The sequence below is a fragment of the Paramormyrops kingsleyae genome, chromosome 19 (assembly GCF_048594095.1).
Source record: "Paramormyrops kingsleyae isolate MSU_618 chromosome 19, PKINGS_0.4, whole genome shotgun sequence".
NCBI classification, from domain to species: Eukaryota; Metazoa; Chordata; class Actinopteri; order Osteoglossiformes; family Mormyridae; genus Paramormyrops; species Paramormyrops kingsleyae.
In genome coordinates, this window is record NC_132815.1 from 10,744,580 (window position 1) to 10,762,798 (window position 18,219).

At 47.1% G+C, this 18,219-nt stretch overlaps 1 protein-coding gene and 1 long non-coding RNA gene across 5 annotated transcripts in view; both read right to left on the reverse strand.

The window, feature by feature from the left end:
- Window positions 1–18,219, reverse strand: part of sesn1 (sestrin 1) — a 35,303-nt gene that overhangs the window by 2,501 nt on the left and 14,583 nt on the right. The window contains exons 1-9 of one of the 3 annotated variants that reach the window (XM_023836452.2): window positions 3,573–3,791; window positions 2,698–2,763; window positions 2,348–2,548; window positions 2,074–2,256; window positions 1,698–1,928; window positions 1,392–1,530; window positions 1,081–1,193; window positions 425–615; window positions 83–227 (exon numbers count right to left, since the gene is read on the reverse strand). In XM_023836452.2, coding sequence (XP_023692220.2) covers window positions 83–227; window positions 425–615; window positions 1,081–1,193; window positions 1,392–1,530; window positions 1,698–1,928; window positions 2,074–2,256; window positions 2,348–2,548; window positions 2,698–2,763; window positions 3,573–3,674 — 1,371 coding nt within the window. In that variant the 5' untranslated portion in view covers window positions 3,675–3,791. Of the gene's footprint in view, window positions 1–82; window positions 228–424; window positions 616–1,080; window positions 1,194–1,391; window positions 1,531–1,697; window positions 1,929–2,073; window positions 2,257–2,347; window positions 2,549–2,697; window positions 2,764–3,572; window positions 3,792–18,219 lie in introns of those variants that run through there. The other 2 variants (XM_023836444.2, XM_023836436.2) reach the window with 2 other exon arrangements.
- LOC111856501 (uncharacterized) lies at window positions 17,105–18,097 on the reverse strand. Of its 2 annotated transcripts, none has more exons than XR_011984173.1 (2): window positions 17,965–18,097; window positions 17,105–17,257 (listed from the first exon to the last, which is right to left on the reverse strand). It is a non-coding gene; the product is annotated as an uncharacterized lncRNA (long non-coding RNA). The 2 variants fall into 2 exon arrangements; XR_002841153.2 differs by lacking the exon at window positions 17,965–18,097 and adding an exon at window positions 17,481–17,676.

The following is an 18,219-nucleotide window of genomic DNA, read 5'->3' on the forward strand; positions in this document are numbered from 1 at the left end:
AGCAGCAGAACCACAGATGTCCCCCCCACAGCAGTACAGGAGGCAACGACGAAAGCAGCCCTGTGCTGGAGAGAAATCACACCTTCTCAGAGTGCTGAAACTGTCTCCAGAAGCTTTCATACATTCTTTTTGTGGTCTTCTCCGGACTGCAGACCATAGTCTTGATGTAAACTTTAAAGTTACGGTCCAATAGTTGATTGATCTCTCCATAGTCATAGTCATCATATCTGCAGTAGGGGGGGAAAAAAAACGACAGTGCGGAAGATAAAGGATGAATTAAGTGCAGGATACACAATGCAACATCTGCCACAAATTGCATCTACTCTGACTATCCAAGGCCTAATGGCATCACGTAAATGGACTGTTCCCGATCTCAGTGTTTACTCCTGCTCGCCTAGTAGTGCCTGGTGTTCAAGCTGCTGACCTGATGCCAAACATGCAGTGGATGTAGTTCCAGATTGCCCGCCTCAGCATGGAGGTGTCCACGTCCCGGTGCGTAGCCATGGTGTTGTAGGTCAGGTTGTAGGCTATCTGGAACTTCTCGTCAAGCAGCTGCCCGATGTCCGGGTACAGCCGGTTCACTAGGGAGTAGCCGTGGTCCTCCCAGCTGTAGTCCTGCAGGGAGCAGTCAGTAAGGCCACACTGGTGTAAAAACGAGGGGTATATACACACACATCAAGGCGTAAAAGCTGTCTGCCATATCTAAGGATATTTATACAGTCAAAATTAAAACATCTCACACAGGTTTCACTGGTTTGGAGCAACAGTAAACCTCACTAACCACCACGTCAGCTGCCGCTAAATGTTTGTCAGAGGGCAGTGGAACAAAACCGAAAAAGTGTGCTTATCTTTGGTCCGAAGGTCAACAGGAAGGTTTACACCCACTAATTTGAGCACCCTCACATCCCCAGTGAGTGAGTAGGAAGGACAGAACACAGACGGCCCAAGGGAGAGAATATGTGGGTTCTTGTGAGTGGGTGTCATTTTAAAAACCCATATAAAAATCCTCCTCCCAGATAAGACCCCCCAGACTGATCGGCAAAGCGTATCGTCGCTCCTTTCAAGTTCCGAGAGCCGTACCTGAACCCGGAAAGTGGGCACGTGATCCCCACGCCTGGAGAAATCTTTGTAACCGTAACTGAGGTCCTCAAAGTGGCAGGAAATGTCTCTCGATAGAAACGTCCCCTCTTCTTCTGTAAACAAACATCACACATGCTCACGCATCTAACGCCGGTGGAGGAGTGGGGGGGGGGGGGGGGGGGAGCAAACACACCAGGCAGCTGTTATACTTCTATCTGCTGCTTTCAGCATTTATATTTCATGCTCCTTGCTGCTCCACTTACGGAATCCCGAGATAGTGGGAACGGGGCAGTGAGGGGGGGGGGGCATACCTGTCGTGACCACCAGCATGCTTTCCGTCTTCTCTCTCTCAAAACGGGTGGCCATCTCTTCCTGACTGGCCTCTTCCTCATCCCGACACTGTAGCAACTTCATCCTCTCCATGAGGGCTTCTACCTCACAAGAAGCCTCCTAAACAAAGAAACACACAATCAGATCAGACCACAGGACCTGCGCTACGCTCACCACAGCACAAACATCTATCAAGCAAGTTTCAGCCTGCAATTCCATAATGCCCACAGCTGTCCTCCATTTAACACAACGAAGAATAAAATCGCAGTGAAGAACCACATGCTCACCTGGTGGTTTCCCAACACCTCGTCCACAGCCCCGTTGCCGTTGGCGATGTCACAGGCGCAGTAGCTGCTGACAGACGGCAGCCGGAAGGTGTGACCCCCGTCACAGTGGATCTCAGGGCTGATGCCACAGCCAAAGGTGAAGGAGGCCAGAGAGTGATAGTGTGTGAGCAGGACCACGGCATGGATCAGCTCGGCCAAAGACCAGCTGTGCTCCTCAGACTTCAGCAGTTGCTAGACAGAAATGGATTTGCAAGCCGTCAGCCCCTTTGATCAACTGCAACCAGGTCCGAAACCACAGCGACCGGTCTTCTACTTCGGCGAAACCTCGCTACCAGCACCGTGCCACTTCACACGGCATTGCCGCATGATGTCATACCTCGATGTGCGCCCTGGTGACGAGCCACGGCCTGTGAGCCAACACTTTGTTCAGCTCCCCGACCAGCTGTAACTTCTGCGGAGCGTTGTCCAGGCCGTTCAACCACTTTTGGTCTCCTCCCACTTGGAGGAAGTCGTTGACGTGCAGGTTCACCAGGTATGAGCATTGGTGTCGTGCTGCTGCCTGAGAGCAGAAGACGAGACGCGATTACCGAAATGACTAATGCGGCGAACGGGCCCGTCGAGGGAGGCGAGAGTGGCCCCCGCCCTCGTACCATGATGCAGATGTAGTGCCGGTCATGGAGAGACAAGGGCCCGTCCATCTGTAGCAGGTAGTGCTGTGTCCTGAGGAACCTCTCCAGGTACTGGGGGTGGAACCCCATCACCAGCGAGATGTTGTCCAGGCGACCCAGGGCGGCGAAGGAATCCTCAAATATCAACTGTGTCCTGGAATCTAATTTGCTCACCTCAAGTATCTAGTAAAGAGCCACAAAGGATGTTGGTTACAGCAAATGAAATGACATAATTACACAAAAAATATTCAATTTTATGAACTGGATCTTACACCAATTTAAGACCACAACTTTTATATAATATTTTTTAAGACAAATATTAAGATTAATACCTCTTTCTCAGGGATAAACCGGCTTGGTCCGCTTCCTAGAGGTCTTGGAATTCTCACTCCAATTTCCTGTGAAGTGACCCACATAGAGTTTTGCTAAAGTAATTCAACAGTCGGCCATATTTCTTTTCACAATCACAGGAAGGTCCACGACTGAAAACTGGACACACCATAATGTTATTATTAAAGCCTAACATTTTTCCCTGCCTTGAATTTGGTTGAAATTTTCCATCTGGTTTCTTTGAGGCAGCGGCCAGGATAATTACGTTGAAAATCGCCCTGCTTTGACAGTGTGCTAAATATTAAGCCGGCTGCTTCCCTCTGCAAACAATCCGTTTTCTGAGCTCAAACGCCCTCCCAGGAACTGTGCGCGATATTAGGCGAAAGCGGCAGCATCTGCTCGGTAAACAGAGAAAGCGGCCAGACGGCAGCGGTGATCCGATACCTGCGCACCGGCTACCGTGCGTTTCCATTACAGCACCGCCGAGAACATCGCGAAATAACGGTGCCTGCAAGAAGGTACTTGGGCTATGACAAGCAGACACGAAAAACTGCGCAAAATGACGCTTATTTTTATGTATAGTCGGATAAATCACGGTGCGGCCGCAATACTCCCACAGCGCATTGCGAATGACTAATGCCGATGAATGAACGTGACCTGTCAATAAGACTATAAAGGAAATCACCTTAACACAACAAAGCAATGTCTCTTTTTAACAATCAAGTTAGAAAAACGAGACCCGAAAATAGAGAACGGAGCTCCAGAATGACAACAATGCTATTTTTCTTCACGGTAATCGCCTGCACATCTAATACTTGAATCAGATATTGTAATTTGCTGACAAAGATATTTAATGTTGTTTATAAACCCGTCTCACCTTTTTAATGCGCCTCTCGCAGTTGGTGCATATTTTGTACAAGTCTGCTACGGGGAGTGAAGTCGTTTCTTTAGCTTCTTTGGCCGGTGTTGCATGTCTCATCTTGTAAACGTTCGCCTTGATCGATCTGTTTTTAAGCTTTATCACAAATACCGCAGCTGCCCTTCACCGTCCGCTCGTCACAATGCCTGGGCGCTAGTAGCTCAGCAGTGCGCTCAACCTACATAAATAAACTACGCCCATCTTAAGTGACGTCCATGCCAGCCAATCACAGTTGAAAGTGGCTTCATCTCGCCCAATCACGAAACATAACGAAATCGCCTTGGAATTACGTTATGTCCAAGTATTTCGAGTACAGATAAACATTCTTCGCTCCTTTCCCGTTTATGTTACATCTGTCTAGATATACGTCTTATCATATAACACTTTAATCCAAGCATAAATTGTTACGATGAATTCTCATCCCAGTACTTGTTTATGAAGTTAAATTTGTTGTTTATTTTAGGGAAAAACAGTGCTTTGTTGATTATTTTAAGTGCTCAAAAGAATTATGTGGATCCGTTAGTTCTTAACGCCTTTTAAAACGACATATTGCATGCAGTAGCTTGCCTTAACCTGAAACACTATTTTTCTTTGGGTTATTTACCAAAAAATTGAGTACAACAGCCTTACGGAAGGTGGAAGCCAAAGTTTCTCAGAAAATCCTGATTTTTTCCGAAAATCAAATAGCAAATGGTTACGAAAGAGAAAACGCTTTTTTCCCCCTCGAGTATTGGCCGTCTATCTGTAAGTGAAACTTGCAAGTAACATGACATCACTTTTGTATAATCCCCAAACGTCTGAAACAAAATATCTCAATACCCTGTATATCACACGTTCATCTTGGTATGGTTCGCAAGTGGACCTTAGAACCCAAAGGCTAAAGCTGTGTTTGTGTCTTCCAGGCTGTAACGTGGATGCTTCACATGGATAAGTACTGGTATGAATTTCTGACATACCGCAAATGCTGAGCACTTGGGGCCCCCTGCGATCAACAGAGGGCACTGATGGCAGAACTAACCTGCATTTGCCTTCTGCAATCCCACATGAGTCTGGCACTAACAGAAAGTTACCCTCACATGTGATACCTCAACCAACAAGGAACTGCATGTTTTTGTCCTAGCCTTGCACAGAGAACAAACAGCCACACTGAACAGCTGCAGTGAGGAAATAAAAGCATGGAGAATTAGCTTTAGCTGAAGAGGAATCATACAGAAGCAGCATCAGCAGTTTTAGGAGTTTTTCCAAAATATTGCTTTTTGATCATTAAATATTCCACCCGTTTCATGTTTACAGACGGGTGACACCTATAACTGAAGCCCTGTGTTAGAAAGAACTCTGGCAAACCAACGAGAGCGACAGCCCCGGCCTGTAAGAGCTTGTCAGCTTGGCACTGGCTGTGAGTCAGATAGTCGGCCATTCAGCAAGTTCATTGTGTCGCTGTAAAACGGCTGCAGCCACAGTCAGCATTATGCTGGGGACCAGCTGTAAGGCCAGCAGACCGAGCTGAGGCTTGTCAGGGCCAGGCTCTGCCGCCCCTAAAGCACTAAAACAGCAGTCCAGACGCCAAGCCGATGGGTACAGAGTGTAGGACAGTTGGGGGGGGGGGGGGGGGGGGGACTGCACACCATAGGGGGGCTTCCCATTGATATAAAGGCAAGGATCCCAGACCTCTAGACTAAAATCTCATCTGCATCTGCCAGAGGTGGAGATTTCAGGTCCAGAGTACAAATCCAGACCAAGATTTTGTTTCCACCAACCAGCTGAGCATAAAGAGTCACAGTCACAGAGTACTCAACTGATGATCTCTGGCATCTGCGCAGAGAAAATCCATGACCAGCACTTCAAAATTAAACATATCAAAGCTACCATCTTGAGCTTAGCTGCAGATGACATCCACCACAGAGACAGAGAAAGCTTTTCATCTTCCTTTGATTACTTGTTCTCTGTTAGCTGCCACAATGTCTGATTTGTTTTCGTTAGAAACTACTTCAAATTAATCCTGATGCATAAAAAAAATCTGTGCACCTAGATGTCTGTTGAAAAACAGTTAATTTCAGCATCTTTCTAATGGTACAAAAGAAATTCTGGACCTGGTACCATAATCTGGAACCTTCTGTCCTGTACTACATGTTGTGTGCTTTGTTTTTCAACGTAAGACAGAAGGCCAACAATAGCAGACGACAATCAGAAAAGCTGCAATCACGTTATGAACTTCAACGTAAATCACTTCTCCTAACATTGCAAATGTGTGAGAACCTTCTGGGATTTACATCTTTCTTTTTTAAATCCACCAGTTTAGTCCACTGACCACATTGGGGATCTTTTGTACTGCAGTTTGGAGGAATAAAGCTAAAAACCGTGGTTTCCAAATTATCGAAAATGGTGCAGGGGATCGCCTGAATCTCAGGAAGTCTTAATGATCTCTGATGCTCCGCTACTTGAAAGCACATCACAGGACAGTGATAAATATTGGTTTGGGTGGGAAATTCCTAAACCAGTGTCCTTACCACACAGTCACTCATCCATACAAGAATCAAAAGGATGACTAATTCAGTGAAAATTATTATATTCACAATATCACGTTAATAAGTCATTTCAGTCCTATGTATAGCTAAAAGCCACATCATTACATATGCAGTATAGATCGGTATAATTTGCATGAGTGCTTCTTATAAAAGTTTTATTAAAATACATGAAGAGTTAATACTAAAAGTAAGGTAAAGTAGTATACAGAGCCAGACGTTAACCGTTGTGCTGAAATGTGTTTTTCACATGCACAAGAGAAGTGAAACCACAGATTGTGGGTGTTCAACAAGTGATAGAAGTTGCCTGACTGACTCTCTCAACCAGTTTAAACCTGACTTTTTCCACTTTAGAGAAAAAAGGAAAAAAGTGACATAAGCCTAGCAACAGGCAGCAGCCAATCACAGTGGATAATAACAGCCACAGGGAACGCCCCCCCTTTTTTTTTTTTTGGGTTCCGCTGCTACTATGAAAAGCACAGCCGCTGTGTGAACTTCTGTACTCTTTCAAGAGCATGGTAATGATTTCATTTATGGACTAAGAGGCTGAATTTTCAAAAATTAAACCTAAAAAATATCCTCTTTTATATATAATGCTATAAAACCCTCCAAGTAAGCCTGTTCCCTGTTTTTATACATTAACCTTGACTTTTATAAACAATTGCTGAAGCAGAGACTGCCCCATGCCCGTTTTTAAACAATACCTGGATAACCAATCACTGCCCTTGATGTCACATGTTGTCACAACAGTTCCGAAAGCGTAAAATCGGGGCGCAAGGGTCCGCTTGAAACGGGTCCCTCATCCGAGGCCTTGTCTGATTTCTAGTGATCCCAGCAGGAGTTTCTAGTGGACGGGAAAGCAAGCCGTTCTTATTTCTGTCCATTTTTGTTCCGACCCTCCTGCTTAAAGCTCTGGATCGTATCAGCCTCCAGAAACAAGAAGAATTAGTAAAAATGCTGCAGGTTAAAGGACTTCTGTTTCAATGTTTTCACTCGGCACCAAGCTTATAGACACTGTGCTTAACCCTTCGATCACAAAAGTAACAGATCGCACCGGGTAGGAAGGCTTCACCTTCCTTTCCTCGGAGAACTCATAAATAACCTCCCACAAGCTACCAGGACAGCATCAGCCGGAACATGGAATTTGACTACACAAATCATAAACACACTTGTATGGAACAATAAAGGAAAAATACACACAGCTTGCACAAATGACATTTCAATGATCTATATATGTGAGATGCCTCCTAGCCCGTTTGCTGCACACGGACGGGACAGGGCGTCTGGCGGCAGAGGATCTGCTTCTGGGACTCTGTGCTTAGCCTGTCGAAGTAACAACTCTGATTAAATTAAGTGCAGCTGGCAGCTGCTGCCGTCGCATATCCTGCATATGATTGGTACGATAAGTGGTTGTTCCCCCACCTTTGCTAAACAATTCTTTTCACACCCCTCAGCCACACCAGAAATTCTGTGGCTGCCACATTTCTAACAATGTTGAGTACAGCTCCTTCAAGGCCTCTAATGGCAGGGAAGTGTGGAAAGTTCCAGAGAACATATACTGTTGATTTGTGAAAATAAAGTGTAAAACAGAGGATGATGTCGATGTTTGCTGTTGGGTGGTGCTTTCTGCATATTAATATTTCTTCTCACACGTTTTCTTTAGAATCTCTCGATAAAATCTCTTCAGTAAATCACATATGCTCTGTTTATCATATATGTTATGGTGATGTTGCTAATAGAATATCAAACAAGTTCAAATCTGTACTAATCCTTACTTTAGCAAAACTAATTTCAGGACAGAGCTGGGCATGTGCACGCGGATCTTCTGTCCCCTCGAGTCAGCAACACTCTGCTGGGAACAGTAGGGCATCTACCTGAGAACATGCGGGGTTTGATTTAACCACAGGGTGAGATACACAAGCAGGGCAACGTCACCGCGGCGACAGGCAGACGGTGAAAAAATTTAAGCTGAACCAAACTTAAGAACAGTCATTAAGCATCGAGTGTTTTTTGTGCGTTTCTGGATGAACGTCGGGCTCTTTGATGACACCCCCATGTTTCCTACCTGCCCCCCCCCCCCCCACCCTGACATGCCCATTAGGACTTCAGCTGGCCCCCACACTGCCACCTCCCACCTCCTACAGTGGAAGACAGGCACACAGGAAGCAGCTTCCTTCTCTGGATCTGTCTGTGAGGCTCGTCACCACGGGCAACCAACACCTAACAGGGGGCTACAACTGCATCTCAAACTCGCACCTGGCAAAACACGAAAATACGTCGAAGGGGCCCATTTCTCGCTCATGCCACCGGGAGTCAGGTGAGTGAACAAGGCGACACGTACGGGACGTCGATCCTGACATCCGGTTCCAGATATAGGCACCACAACACACCGGCAACATGGAGGACACTGTGGCGACGGGGTACCGAGGTGGACATCCTGCGTTTAAATGGCCCACTTGCTCTAGCTGAACACCTGGCTTGGGGGCCAAGCAGAGTGAGTGGCGTTGTCTTCAGGTCTCCCTCGCGTTCCACCAGTTCGGCTCACATGGGGAACGGGGCAGTGGTCACGGGGTCCTCGCAGACGTGAGGGACGCGCGGAGAGGAGCGTGTCGCTCTGTGGCTCGACCCAGACCTTTGTTCCTGAGGGTCTCACGTTTCCTCATCAATTCCAGATGAGTTCTGGCATGCTACGAATGCAAACTCAGACAATCTAATATGGAACCGATCTTAGTGGGCCGAACATGGGCCTCTGATTAATATTTAATCTTTTATGCTACTCGTCAGGGAGCCTGGGTTTTCCGATAGGCGGAGAAGCAGAAATATGAATTTGTTCTTATGTCAGATTACCAAGGTTTCAGCCACTACTAGTTAGTTACTTTGGTCTAAGGAATGTGGCAGCTACTTTGTCTTTCACCCATTCTGCTGCAGAAGGTTATAAAAATGGACAAACACAACACAAACACAATACAAACACAACACAAACGCTGCCGATACTGATCGCGGGACTGGAGATAGCAAATGGGCAAAGGTCCATAAGACGGAGCATTTAAATCCCGAGACCTAATTTCTCACCACTATGGGAACAGAGGACCACAGATGGCAAACCAGTTGTTTAGGGGCTTAGAAATGTATGTATCTTAAAAATAAAAAATAAAAAACAGCTCAGTAATCTCTCTCAGTCATACGGAATAGCATATCGCACGTGAAATCATCCACAACTGCTCCTGACAGAAACCTGTCTGGACATTTCTGAGATCGGAGGTTATTGACAAAGTAGAAGAGCGAAGCTATGGTGTTCTGTTCAGTAGGAAACATACACCCTATGTTTGACAATAACCCCCCCCACACACACACACACACACAAAACGCTGCTTAGGGTGAGTAAGTGAAACAGACTCACATGGCAGCTTGTTTTTTGTTAATAAGTAACAGGTTTGTGAATCCCCTGACATTTCCTCTGGAAATGAAACACATTACGGAGCATGCTGCTTATCATTCTGCTGCAGTGACTTTGTGGAGACACTATTTTGGATCATGCCCTGGGAGCCCATGATGTCTCGCCGTCGTAGACGTTGCAGACCTTGATGCAACACAAGGAAAACACCCTCTTTGTGTCTCTCTCTCCCAGAGGTCATCAAAGAGCCAAAGAACACGCAGTTTTCATTCCACCCAGGTCAGCCGTTTTAATAGTTCAGTGCTTGTGTTGCGTGTCTCAAACTTAGCCAAAAAAAGTGCTAGCATTTTTCCAATAGTGTTAAATCAAAATAGTTCTAGGAAGAACGAACACTGGAACCAGAAGTAGGTGACTTAAAATATTTTGTTTCATCCCCAAAAATGACCACAGTATTATTTCAATTAATCAATACCTATTAAGCGATTAAACAATTAAGCAGCAATGATAAACATGGAATTCTCAGATTAATCTAAATAAATTCATCTGTCTGGCTAAAGTTGTTTCTCTTTTAAGTGTCATACATAATTAAATAAAAGGATGTTATTGTCGCGATTGCACATTATATATACAATTCTGTTTGGTTCAACACGATTATACTGAACAGGAGTTTATTTGTAGAAGGTTATAATTAACAACACGGTCATGCTGTTCTTTAATCAAAAGCATAATAATGACAATTATGAGTTTGTTTTTGGAAAAGGAGAGAGAAAAAAGTAGAAATACGGTGATAATGAAATACTGTAGAAGATACCATGTGACAGGAACAGCACATCAGCTTATTACATGGTATCTCTGTCCCGTTATCACCATATGCAAAAAAAAATATGTTTGTTTTCTTCAAGGCAGGAATTAAAAGCTGTCCTGTTCCGTACTGTTACTCAGCTAATACTAACAAGACCAAAACTAACACTGACTCCAGTCATCTGTTAATCACAAATAACATAAATTGAGATAAATAAGAGTTTTTGGACGCGAAAGCCCTTAACGAGCTGATGTTTTCCTACGCCCTTCAGAGTCCTCAGCAGCCAAAGTGCCGTAAAACACTTCAGTGCCTGTACAAATAAAACCAGAGAGTCAAAAACAAGTCTTCTGGCTGCTGATTGGCTGACGCTAACCGGTGCTTACTCCCTGATAGGTGGTGCTGATTAAGTCAGCCCCTGGCTTTAGAGAGCTCACTGTTCAGCCTAAAGGGGGAAGTCGTTAATTACGCAAAGCAGAAGTGTCGAGCCGCGCTGACGAGGTTGGGCACGGGTTCCCTTAGGGCCGTCAAACACAGGCATCACTGTCCCAGAACCCAGACCAACCGGCCCAGCACACTACTTCAGGATCCAACACGTCGGTCGGGCATAATATATTATACGAACATGCACGTTTTATAAATAAAACTACGTGAAAATAAAAGGTATAGAAAGAAGGGGGGTGGGTTTAAATAACACATCATGTTCTTGAAGTGTATCGCTGCGGGCCCAGGTGCATGCAAGGCCCCCGTGCGGACTGCCCCCGCTGGAGTCTGCAGGCCGACCCAGTGCCGAAGAGCCCAGCCCCCTTTCTCCACACAGAACAGAGAACGAGAAAACAAGCTACACCCCTCCCCCTCCCCCTCGCCGAATCCATTCCTGCCAAACCGTCTCTTCATCTCTGTCTTACCAGTCTTCACGGGTGGGAGGGGGGGGGGTGGGCTTGTTATCATCTACCCGCTATAATTATTCGGCGATAGGAAGACAAGATCAACACGTTTGTGCTTCAAGTGACATTTCACCTTACAGCTGTGCAGAAGACATAAATAAAATGTGATAGAAACAGTTCTGACTGCATGTGCTTATTGTCGGCCTGTTTTGCCACGTCAGCTAATATTAGCAACAATATTAGCGCAAAACAAAACGCGGAGATCGCTCACCCTTTCGAAGCATTTACAGCGGCCGCAGTGCAGTGGGCACACATCATTTTTTTAAGGTTCTCACATCTCCATACCCTGCCACCTCGATTTGTCTGGTGCCAAACAGCAGCAATCAGAGAACGTCACAGCGGCAAACACTTCAGCCTGGATGGCAAACATCTGATAAAATCCCAAGCAGGATTCCACAGCCTTAAAAATTACGACCCCCAACAAGGCTGGCAGCTGGAGGGGTGATTGGGGTTAAAGGTCACAACAGACACTAATGTCAGAGTCAGTAGTAAGAAAACTAAAAGCTCAGTCTGGTGCCCAAGACACCCCCCCCCCCCCAAGAAATACAAGCATAGATGAATAAACAACGGTCAAGGCTGTTTTCAAAGGAGAAGTCACGTTAGGCAAACTGTTCCACATTCGAACACCCCCCCCCCCCCCAACCACACCCCCTTTTTCACCGATGACCGCTAAACCCCCAGAGACGAGTGACAGGTTTCCAAAAGTTGGACCTGCAGCCAAAAACGAACGCAGCATGGGGGAAGCATATGAAGAAGAATGAGAAAAATACACGCTGGTCGCATGTGTTGTTTATCCGCTGAAATGTCCCTCCCCTGCTGGAGGTAATCATGACGACCATCTCTCCCTGTCACAATGCTACACGGGTCCCTGTCACAGTGCTACACGGGTACGTCCCCACCTCAAACCGCACCACGTACGAGACTGACAGGGGCTCCATCGGCCATTACAGGCCAGTTCTGCAAAGAGTAACTCACGCCAATCAGGGGCCGGAAAAAGCTGGAAAGACTGACAGCAGGTGGACTTGGGGCGACTTAAACGCAAGTCATTAAAAAGATAAACGTATACAACACATGCTTAAATCGGGGTCCTATTTTTGATACAATCTGACCAAAAACCAAAACTCTAGAATTCTAGAAAAATATTAAAGAAAAATATAAACAATATGACGGCATCAGCTTATTCCAAAACACATATTAACCAAACAGAAAAAAAAAACACATTAAGTGTTTCTGGTTTCAATTCTGCAATGCACGCCTTTATTTGGTAAAAAATAAAGGCAAGTTCTCTTGAGGGAAAACACAGAATAAGCAAAAAATAAGCCTTTCAGTTTCATGTAAGTTTCAAAGACAATTAACAAATTCCATAAGCAAACATATTCCAAGAACGGCCTTTATTTATAGATTTTTTTTATAGATGGCATCCAGCAACATGCAAAAAGAATTAGACACAAATGGGCAAACGGGGCAAACGCCCTGAATTGCTAGAATACATTATCCAGTAACTAAATACAGACAAATATAAACTATGCAGGATGAAGCAGTGCTCCTAATTTTCGGAGGCAAAAGGTTGTTTTTCCAACCCAAATAGCTGTTGCCTGAAAATTGTTTTCGTCACGCTATTCTGTCAGAGAGACAATCGATGGAATGTACCCCCAGTCGGCTGAAAACACTCGATTGCCTGGGGCAGTGATGTTGCATAATTCTGTGGTATACGACCATACACAAGATGTAGAGATGTTTCAGGGCACTATAAGGCTGATTTGTTCAAGTCTCTGCACCTCTCCTCCTCTGCCAGACAATAAATAAAATAAACGAAAATACAGCTTTAATGTTTATACTTTTCAAGATGTTTTAACTTGTTACTTTACATATTTCTATCTATTATTTCTGAGATTTATTTCACAAAAATATGCAATCAGTGTCTTTACTTGCCAGAGACAAGAAAATATGTGGAGACTTTGCACTTGTCAGGGGATTTAATGAATCGGGCCTTGTGTGAATTAGGTTTCAAAGCAAATCAGGAAACAAAAACATGAAGCTTGAAAAAGAGCCAGAACAGCGCTGGTATCTTTCTGACAATTACACAGGGCACGTCAGACAATGATTCTGCCTGTTTATTGTGGTAGGATATCTGATCAACGCATTACCGACCAAACGTGTCATTTTATCAAACAGCTCCGCCAAACCGCAAAGCTGTTTGTCAAACATGTGTTTTTTTCATGGATTTTCTAATTAAATCCCAGAAAAATGAGTCAGAGCGGCGAGTTTCTGACAAACTGCCGCAGAAACGGCTCATCGCTGCAAACACATCAGTCAGACGTGAAAAACAGCCCCACCAGAGAAGCGGCCGCGTAGCACTCCCTGTGCAAAAACACGCGGCTCTGGCAAACATCCCCCGCTCTGGTGAATGCAGCAGGGATTTGCACTGCGATCCCCTCCCATCATGCCTTGCAGTCTGCTCCAGCTGCGACTCCCTTTGCACTCAGGGTGTCGTCCTTACTGGCCTGTCACAACGACAGCAACCCCCCCGCACCCGCCAGCAACCACACAAAGCTGCTTTTCCTCTGAAACTCCCTCCAGGTCCGTCTCCCGTAACAGTGTTTCTCAAACCAGTCCTTGGGCACCGCCAGACGGTCCACGTTTTTACTCTCTCCAAATTCCCTGGAAGTCGGGAGCAAGAATATGGACCGTCTGGCGGCCCTTCAGGACTGGTTTGAGAAACATTCTCCTACACAACCACCGTAGCTTCATATAGCCACCTCACCCTATCAAGTAACCGACTTAGCAACACATCACATGCAAAGGTCTCACACTTTAATTTCGGCACATACCTCCACTGTCTAGCACTTCTAATGCAAACAAAAATAAAGACAGAAACTTCTGCTCTGTCACGTCAAGGCTGGCTTTTGTCTTTATCGCTGTGTGCGTTTGCTTTGTTTTTGCCTCTGCAGGATGGAAAGTGGCAGAGGAAAGGTACAACAGCCGGGCCCCGCTACCCTCAGTCTACTTCCTCTGGCCGTCTTCCAAACCATCTGCGTGACACATTTAAAATGTTTATTACGGAGATAAAAGAAAGGACAGACTGCAGGGTGCGAACTGAGAAAGTATCCTGGACTACAAACAAAATCTACAGATTTAAGAAAAAAGCCACCAACCAATGAATCTATAGATCAGCATGAGCACGCTGCGCCGTGCGAGAGAGAGAGGGTTATGTAACCGCTCATGTTAAGAGCCATCGACAAAATGCTGATAAAACACAGCAATAACTGCCTTTAGAGTCTTCCTGTTGGCCGTTTGTGGAAGCAGGCGAAGTTACGCCATAGCATTTAGCAGCTGTGAACGGCAGTCTTTTACAACCGTGTAAATATCATTAATGCGACTTCTGATAAGAATACAGGCCTAATGAGGCTTCAAGAGCAGAAGACAAATAAAATGCCACATCTTATGTTCCAGCAGCATATTCCTTGTTGCTTCTCGATTGATTAATTAAAAGAGCAATGCTGAGTGACTATGCTCAGGCCAGCCAGGCTGAGCTCAGGCTTCAAGGTGGGTCTCAGGCCGGAGTGGGCAGGGCAGTGGACAGGCCTGGGCATGCAGCATGTCCCCGCCCCCCCATCATGTCCCCGCCCCCCCAGCATGTCCCTGCCCCCCCCCCCAGCATGTCCCCGTCCCCCCCAGCATGTCCCCGTCCCCCCCAGCATGTCCCTGCCTCCCCCAGCATGTCCCCATCCGCCCCAGCATGTCCCCGTCCCCCCCCAGCATGTCCCCATCCGCCCCAGCATGTCCCCATCCGCCCCAGCATGTCCCAGTCTGCCCAGCATGTCCCCGTCTGCTCCCCAGGACTGGAGTTAAAAACTGCTGTTTTCTTATTGGCTGATTGATCATCCCAAAAACCCAGACAGCCCTCCATGGATCGGCTTCCCCACCCCTGGTCTAGATGCCTCCACGCTGAAGGCCTGGGTGTCTAACAGGAACTTTAGATGGGCTGGGCCTATAAAGGACTAAACCTTCTCAAACGCAGGTGGTCATGGTTCAGCTCACAACATGCCATCGCCGTCAGCAATCTGTATCACGCTGTTAACGCGCTAAAGTCAGAACAGCACTGTCTGCGCTGCGCCCCCCCCCCCCTCCACCAACACATCTCTACCATCGGCTCCCTCTCACAGGATGTTGCCTTGGTGACAGAAACCTCGACGTCATAGGGTCTCGGGACCCTGATGAGTCAGGAAGGAAAAGGAGCACCGGGTGTCCGACGGGAAGTATGGTATCAGCCGTGGGGGTGGCGGGAATCCGAGGCCCCCGCTTCTTCAGGAGTTGGCTTCCTGGCACGCCTCACCCTTCAACACCCTCTCACCTGGGGGGTCAAACTCAGCCAGTAGCAGGGGAAGGCTGGGTCCCAGTAGCAGGTGATTATGCACTGGTTTATGCCTGCACATCCCCCCAAAGGCATTCCTGGCCTTTCCAGAAACACAGGGCAACAGGCGGTAACCGATAGCGACAAAACGCTTGGTCAATCCAGACTTCAAAGTACTGCAAGTTCTTCATCACTCGTGTCAAAGCTTAAAGGACAGGGGACCACACAGCAGGTGTTGCGGGGCGCAGAAAGAGCTCAGCGCGGCTGCTGCCGCCCTACAGGCCGTTTTTCAATGAGAATCACCATTCAGGACTCTGACGCAAGATGAGCACAATCAGTTTGTCTGTTAACAGACATTTTTACTTAAAGGATCTACTCCAGTCCTGGGCCTAGGGACACCCTGAAGGAGATTCCAGGCATCGCAGGGCATACATTCACACATGCATTTTCCAGGTATTGATTCCCCGAAACACAGTGGGAGGAGGCCACTCTCCCTGCCGGCCCCTGGAGGATGGGCTCCCCCTTTGAGTCTGGTCCCTCCCAAGGTTTCTTCCTTCTAGGGAGTTTTTCCTTGCCACTGTCACCTATGGCTTACTCACTGGGGGCTTTGGGTGGGGATGCTGTAAAGCGCTTTGGGACAATGTAATGTTGTGATAATGCGCTATACAAAAATAAATTTGTTGTTGTTGTTGTTGTCCTTCAACCTTCCATACCTGCTTATCCAGTAAAGGATGGGCCTGGAGCAATTTGGGGTTAAGGGCTTTGCTCAAGGGATTTGAACCAGCGACCTTCCGTTCACAGTCACTGTGTCCTAACCCACCACACACAGCCAATCCGTGAAGCAGAGGGCAGAAGCCTAGGGACACCCTGAAGGAGATTCCAGGCATCGCAGGGCATACATTCACACATGCATTTTCCAGGTATTGATTCCCTGAAACACAGTGGGAGGAGGCCATTCTGAGAACGTGCAAACTATACAGGCCGAGACGGGGGGTGGGAATCCAGCCGCAGGCGCTGGGGGTGCGAGGTTGCAGCGCTACCCGCTGTGCCGCCACGCCACCCAGAAGCCAGTGCAGATGCCCTTCTCATTTTACACTCAGAGAAGCTGTTTCCATTTACTCTGCTGAGACCCTTCGGCGGCTCCCCAGGGCCACCCCCCCCCCGTCGGGAGTCGACCCAGCCGATGTACCTCACACACCCTGTGCTGAGCAGGACTTCACACCCAGGTGACCACTGCAGTCTAAACAGATCCAAGGTAAAGACTCTTTACTCTTTACCCGTTACAGATTTAAAGCAGTTTCCTAGCCCAGATCTCAAGTTGACATTTTTGCTCCCTCCCAGCCCCCAGCATACCTGTACCGTGGAATCGCTGCTCTTGATTGGCTTGAATGGAGTAAAATGTGGACTGGGGGTCCCTGAGGATTGGGCTGAGAAACTCTGACCTAAAGAATAGCCAATTAGCAACTATCTCATGTAATAATACTTTTTTATTGTTGAAAACAGGGATATGTATCAGAGTGTGGGCGGGCCCTTTTTGTTTTTTCCCAGTGGGAAGCGGAGTCTTCCTGGTGCTGACACGCCCATCCACAGGCCTCGCACTACCGGCAGTAACGGGAGGCCCATCAACCTGGTATCATGCCAAGAAAAATGGGTAAAATTATCACAGGAAAAAAACAAAAAAAACAAATTTGTTACATCTCCAGAGAAAATTAACCGGCCGTGGAAAGTATTCCATTCACACGGACGTGGCTTTGACGAAGGCAAGTCGATCCCGACCCATTCACCACCTCTAGTGCGGTGGCCCTCGGTTTAAAGGCCTTTCTAATTCCGTCGATGCTGACACTCATTACCTTACTGCTCCAGTGCCTGAACTTCACACCCCACAGGAAACAATCAGATTCTCTTCAGATAACACAGCTCTGTTGCGCTATCATCTGATTAAGCGTATTTTTCCTTGGCCGTACACCGAACTGGCAGTACTGGTCTCAAAATGTCACATAACCAGGCCCCTTGTATTCCTTCAAGAACAACAACGGCACCAGCGATCAAGTTCATCTCTGTCACACCCCCCCCCCCTCCCCACACATCTCCGTATCTCACCCACCAATCAGACTGTGATGTTTGTCTGGGTCTCCCAATCATCAGTCACCTTAAAAAAAAGATCCACCCACATCCAACTGTAGCTCAAAAAAACAAATTCAGGTGCAGGGGCTAGAGCATGGGATGTGTCACTGCTCCCCCACCTTCACCTGTCACCTAACCCCCCCCCGCAAACCCAAAATCTAACCGCACCTCACTTTTTTGGACACCCTTTTCCAGCCTGGATGAACTCACCCTGCTTCTTCACAGTCGCATACACGGTCGCTGAAGGAGACGACGCGGATCAAAGGTCACGCGGCCCCTGGTAGCAGAGCTGGAAGACCCCTGGGATAGCACGGGACTCCCTCCAACCTCCTCATCCCCGCCATCAACCTTCCCTGGAATACATCCCCCCCCCCCCATACCCATTCTTCCAGCGTGAGAGTCTGCCTAAGCTACATCAGCACAAATGCCTGTTTTTACAGGAAGGACCCGAGCAGCTGCTCACTG